The 6,460-nt window shown below is 45.0% G+C and overlaps 1 protein-coding gene across 1 annotated transcript; it reads right to left on the bottom strand.

Moving 5' to 3' along the window:
* Nucleotides 1-4,710: 4,710 nt before the first annotated feature.
* LOC136426502 (galanin receptor 2b-like) lies at nucleotides 4,711-5,661 on the bottom strand. The gene has a single exon (XM_066415167.1). The coding sequence runs from the start codon at nucleotides 5,659-5,661 to the stop codon at nucleotides 4,711-4,713; it is 951 nt and encodes a 316-aa protein (XP_066271264.1).
* Nucleotides 5,662-6,460: the final 799 nt, after the last annotated feature.

The raw sequence follows: 6,460 nt of genomic DNA, 5'->3' as shown, positions 1-6,460 counted from the left end.
GAATGAGTGCTCTGTTACATTGAGTGTTGCTATGCCAGAGTGTGTGCGCTCGCTCGCCATAAAGACGGCAGTGTAGGAGCCAGTTTCCGAAGAGGCAGTGCAAGTGGTGTTCCCAAAGGACAAGGGCTCGGTGGTCTCAAGCCAAAGGGTGAAGCTGGACTTCCCCATGTAGTTGGAACACAGGCTGTCATTTCCTGATTCCCCAAACGGTTTTTCTGTTGGCCCCATACACTTCACCCAGCCCTTGGCCTTTAGGTCGGTCACCACTTTCACGGTTAGGTTGCCTGTCGGCAGATTGGTGTGTGTGGTCGTGTTTGTGTCGTACGTGATGTTGAGTGCGTAGTGTGAGCCGTTAGGGAAGGCACACGACAATTGGGGCAACTGCTCCCAATACACGCTGCCAACGGCTTCGTACTTGTATGCGGCATGGCGTTCCACGTTCGCGATCTCAATCAGTGGGGCGGGGCAGGGCAGTGCGCTAGGATGGACAGGCGCGGGGCGGTTTAGCATCAGCGACGAGGCGGGACAGCTTGTTTCGGGGAGGACCCTTATCACCGGCCTAAAGCTCCGCTTGAACTTGAACGGTTTGCTCGCCTCGTGGTCGTACAGCCAAGCGTTTGCGCATGTGCAGCGCGGGGGGTTATCCAGTAAGACACGCTTCGATTTCAGCGACCTTCCTTCCAGCACCATGGCGGCAATCGCATTTCCAAGCAGGACCAGCCTGGTTGGAAATGACGATTTGAACCATGCGCCAGACAGGAAGGTCAGCCGGTTTCCTGGCAGATTTAGGATGGACAATTTCGTGTTTGAATGGAACGCGCCCGCAGCAATGTGGGAGATTCTGTTACCCTCCAGGTGCAAGATTTCCAGTCGTTCAAGACCGTGGAACATCCCCGCGCCGATCGCTCGCAGTTTGTTCTCAACAGCGCGGACATGTTTCACGGACTTGATCGCCTTCAAGGTCCCAGGTGCTACGCTAGAGATACGATTGGCACTTACGTCAAGCCACCACGGCTGTGCTCCTAGGAACGTGCCAGGCGACAGCGTCAGGATTCGGTTGTCCACCAGGACGAGGAAGGTCAAGCTGGGCAGCCCATCAAAGCAGCCATCCTGCAGCAGAACATGTCACGAAACTTAAAGCAAATGAAAGTTTGCATGCACGAAAACAATTTATTTCCACAATGCCCTCATATAGTCGTGGCATATACATGTAGTTATTATCAAATATAATGAACAAAGAGAAGGAATCCCTGATCTCAAAAGCCAGTGACAGGATCATTGGCCCAAATCAACAATTAACGACAAACGAATATTTGTAAGAATTTCATGTTGTATAAAGCCTTACCTCAAGATGTGTCAGGTTGTTCTCCAGCAGCAGCAGACGTTTCAGACCTTCCATCCCAGCAAACGTGCCGTTCTTCAGAGTCCGGACATTGCTCCGCCAGAGGACCAGTTCAGAGACCTGTGGCAACTTAGCAAATGCCCCTACCTCTATTGCCGTTAGGTTACAACCCACAAACCACAGCCTGCAATCTCTACCACATGGGATCTGAGAGAGGATCTCTGCCTTGTCAATGCCAAACTTACCGACGTCGTTGTCAACGATCATGATGTTGGTTCTGAATTTGGGTGAAGAGACCTGAGTGGGACCCCCCTGGGTAGGCTTTGTTTCCTTTGAGCAGATCTGACAGGATTGGTGCTCTTGACTCAAAGTAAAGGCTACAAAGGGGCCGTTGTAGACGATTCCGTCACCTGGGTATTTGGTCCACTTGTACCGGTACGATCCAGTGTCATACCGGTACTCATGACCACCCGTACTACCGTCGCCTACGCCACACTTCGCCACGGACACCTCATGGCAGCTCTGCCAGCTACCGGCGTCCACATGAGCCACTATCAGCTGCGAAAGCAGCAACAACCAGACTTTTGCCGTCAGCTTTATCGCCATCATACAGCGTTAACACACCATAGCATTGATAGCAATAATAGCTATATTAGAATATTCCCCTTTACCAAAAGAAACAATCACAAGCAATGGTTCTACAAAAATGTTACCGTCTGTCTGCCCCCACCAAGCAGAACCTGGGCAGCTCCGAAAAAGCCGTGTTGTCTGCAGTGGCGCAACAGCGCTCTAACCGCACCGGATCCTGCACAAGCCCCCACTTGATTAAGTCTACAATATTTCCTGACAACCACGGTTGAGGAATTGCGTCGTGTGTGCATAGAGACAACAACAGAAGCATTCTTAAACGCCAGGTATTCACGTATGGAATGCTTTACCAGATTGTTTTTTATTGGTCTGAATAAGCTAAGGGCTTTCAATTTTCAAAGCTGCTACGCATATACTCAACATTCAGAGGTTGGTGGGGAAGATTGCGACCATTTTATCATGTGCCCATTTTTTCTCTGCTCTCTCCACCAATTGGTGCACAAAAACTGGGCATATGATAAAGGGAAAACACAAGACGTTTCACTAAGTGAGGAATATATGGTTAAATTTTCACTGCCGCTGCAGTCTCTTTTACTTTTAGAGAGGTTGTGGTAATGTGAACGTTGAAAAACGGGTTTATTTGAATTCTTTCTTCCAATACATGTACATGATAGTTACTGTAGTCTCAATCATACATATACTGTAAATACAGAAATGTTCGCGGTAGTTTAATGTTCGCGATTTTCCGTGGTAGTGGAGACCCATAGGTATCAAGAGCAAATGTCTGTAAGGATAAAACGATGGTGGCAAAGGTAAAAAAAATCGATTTGGTTCATATTTTGCACAGTGACTTTGGGCCCCCTAGCGGCATGATATGGTGCTGCAGTGGAACTTCCGATTTTGATATCTCGAGTTTTTGACATGCTATGGTCATGATTTTCAGTGGTAGATATCTTTTGGGACGGAGAGTTAGTAGTGTAATTTTGGCCCCCTCAAGAGGGGGTAGACATGGGGTCATGATTATCGGTAAATCAATACATAGCATCACATGCATACGCCGCCGCTGTTTCTGTAATTTTATTAATCCGTTTGACTCACACTGGAAACCATGACTAGTTAGAACATTTATTCGTCAAACGATAAGCTACAAAAAGTGTCTCACAATTCTGTTTAATCTTTCTCGACCCAAGGCCTATTTGCACATACTGTAAATGCAGAAATGTTCGCCGTGGTTTAATGTTACACTTATTGATTAGGGTGATACCATGGAACCTAACTACGTCATAACAAGGTACTTCGTATCATTTGGGTAAGTCATATCTTATGTCTTGGAAATTACAGTTTAACTTTAGCTTCAGACTGATTTATACCAACACTTTCAAACTACTTTGTGTTATATCGCTTACATCTAATGTTAGGTATGAAAATGCTTGATAAAACAGATTGCTAGTGTTTCTTCGTCCTCGCTACGAACCTTGCTTCAATCACAGAAATGACATAAAACGTAGCCATTATGTAACATATAAACTTTAATATGTGTTTAATGGAGACAAAAAGTAAGTGCTACATAAAAAATATGAATAATTATTATTGTAAAATACATATAGCGGTACGGTTTTGGTTATTCTGATTGATTATATCAAAGTCTTCTCATAACTATATGATTGATTATGATTAAAGTTTAACATTAAACTTTAATATGTGTTTAATGGAGACAAAAAGTAAGTGCTACATAGAAAATATGAATAACTATTATTGTAAAATACATATAGCGGTACAGTTTTGGTTATTTTGATTGATTATATCAAAGTCTTCTCATAACTATGATTGATTATGATTTAAGAGTAACATAAACATTACTCATATTGTCTGTAGTAACTTATGATGGGCTGATACGTTGCCTGGTTGGCATGCAGTGTAATGATATGGAAACGACGCCTACAAGATCAGCTGTTACTAGTATTGACAAACCTTTGTTTGATCTTTGAAACCCTATACGGGTCCTATTGTTCGGCTAAGTTTTCACACCATGGTTGCTCCCCTAAAATTTCATTGAACTTTATGTAGTCAGATCTACGTCGGTGGCATATCAGTGCCCATACATCAAAGGGTAGTATAGATCATTAAAACGATATTATACCGTTCAAATTATACAAGACTAATGCGTATTATACGATACAGAACCATCCAATTACGAAGTAACTAGTTAATTAGTTAATACCAAAAGAAAATGCGATTGAAATATGTTTCACAGCGAAGCTTCGACTGAAAGTTCACGTATTTAGCAGCGAAACTACGAGTGTTGGAAGTTGAACATTATCAAATTTCCACCATTACCCTAATGATTTTACGTTATGCGTCACGACAATCTCCGTGAATATTTAGCCTGCTATCCATCCTATTCTAGTCCGGTTTTCTCTTCTAATTGCTTCTCGGTAAATCCATGTTGATGCGATTATACGTACATCGTATGACATCCGCGCGAACATCAATTTTCGATGGTTTCAAAAAAAAAAGAAAAAAAGTTTCGACCGTACTATAAATCGTACAGAGCAACTGCAGAATGAGCCAATATATGCCGTAAATTGAAAAAAAAATATGTTTCGGGAAGCGGATAGTAATGTTGAATGCCAAATTCCATTCCAAGGTGAACCCAGATGTAAAAATGGTTTTATTGTTCTCTGTACGTGGCACTGTTAGATAAGTTATGAAAAACTTGAATGCAGTGCCACGTCTGTCAAAGAGCGAAGTAAAGAAAAAGAAGGGGATTTAGCGAGAGATCACAGAGACCGCAGTTCCGCCCCGCGCTCGTCGGGACCACCAGCGCGTTCGTCCCGTCCGCGGCAAGACACGAAGGCCCCACGGAAGCGGTCGTACAGGCAGGCGCACAGGAGAGGCTTGATGGCAGAGTTGAGGTAGACCAGGAAAATCCCCACTTTTATTGCAGCCACAGCCGTCATGTCGTAACCCGAGCCGTGCGTAAGGTACATATGCGTCACGTGGTACGGCAGGTACGTCACAACGAACAGGGCGGCCATGATGATGATCAAGATGTCCGTTCGCCTCCCCTCTTGGGGCCCTGTCGCCTGACGTTTTACGGCGATGATGACGATGCTGGAAGCCAGGAGCATCAGAGCGGGAAGGGCGACGAAGAGCGCGAAAATTACCGTGTCGTACAAGAACCATTGTCCCGGCCACTGGGTCATGCACACGAACTGGACCTGTTCGCCAATGTGGAAACTTGTCAGTCCGGCGTACACGACTGGAGGGATGGGAACGAAGATGGCGACTACCCAGATGATGGGGACAGCAGCGTAGACGAACCATCGGGGACAGGGGGCGCGGAGAACCCGCTGGAAGGCCGCGTTCAGCACCAGGGACAGGACCGCCAACGGGACAGCGGCGGTACAGAAGTAGGGAAAGTACACCGTAGCCTTGCAGCCGGACTCTCCCAGTGGGAACGACGGCGACGCCTCTACAACAGCCCGCAGCGGTAGATTGATGGACACGACGACCAGGTCGATGACGACGACGTTTAGGATGAACAGATCGGTGTTGCTCCAACCCCTTTTGTAGCCCATCAGCAGGGATATTAACATCACCGTGTTCCCGACAAACCCCAACAGAGCGATGAGGCTCAGAATGACCACGGACGGGGTGACATACGGGTCGGGCTCAAGAAGAGTCACGCCCATGCTGATATTGGTGAAGTTCACATCTTGCATCTCCATTTTGGTGGTTCTTGAGGTCAGGGCAGTGTCTGCAAAAGAAGGCAGAAAAGTCAGCGTACAGAATTAGTTACGAAATCTTGTTGGGAGTGACATGTTTTTCACATTACATTCCCATTCTCAAAGGTGTAAGGTAGCAAGTCCGACTTTTTTTGTTACCACCCCACAGAACGTTCTAAACAAGGATACTATCTGCCACTTCCACTGAACCAAAGCTTTCTTTCTTCTTCAATACTCACCATCTCGGGAGAAACTGCTGAAAGCTTCTTCCACTGCTGAACGTTTTTTTCCACCGCTAAAAGTACCTCCTTAGAACTATATCTGTATGGTACAAGCTTTCTCATGATTACTGCCCTATTACGTATAACCTTAGCTTACACTTTCCAAATTTGTAATTTCTAGGTGATGTATGTCAGAAATACAATGGAGTCCTTTAGGCATGTAATACTAATCCCTATACCAAATTTCAGGTCGTTGTATTTTGATACCAGGCCACAGGTGCCCTAAATATACACTTTTGGTCTGAAAATGGCAAACATGCCGTAAAGTCATTCTAGGCAGAGTTTGAGATGCCTTAATACGCATACTTATTTTGAATACATTCAGGTACATGTGTGCAAAATTTGGTGCTTTTAGACAAATTTGCATGATTTTTCAGCTGTACCGCTGGAATAAAAAAAGTGAATAATAGCAACTCTGTAGAGGAAGCAAGACTAGATTAGATACCAAATTAAAGATTCACATTGACAAAAATTTAATGAAGACAACGCCTTTGGGAAACAATGAGATCTTGTGTACATTA

The sequence above is a fragment of the Branchiostoma lanceolatum genome, chromosome 2, assembly GCF_035083965.1.
Source record: "Branchiostoma lanceolatum isolate klBraLanc5 chromosome 2, klBraLanc5.hap2, whole genome shotgun sequence".
In the NCBI taxonomy this organism is placed as follows: Eukaryota; Metazoa; Chordata; class Leptocardii; order Amphioxiformes; family Branchiostomatidae; genus Branchiostoma; species Branchiostoma lanceolatum.
This window is presented reverse-complemented; position numbering and strand designations above follow the sequence as displayed.

Excerpts from the sequence above, each read along its gene's own strand:
- LOC136426502 (XM_066415167.1), bottom strand. The coding sequence starts at position 5,661 with ATGGAGATGCAAGATGTGAACTTCACCAATATCAGCATGGGCGTGACT.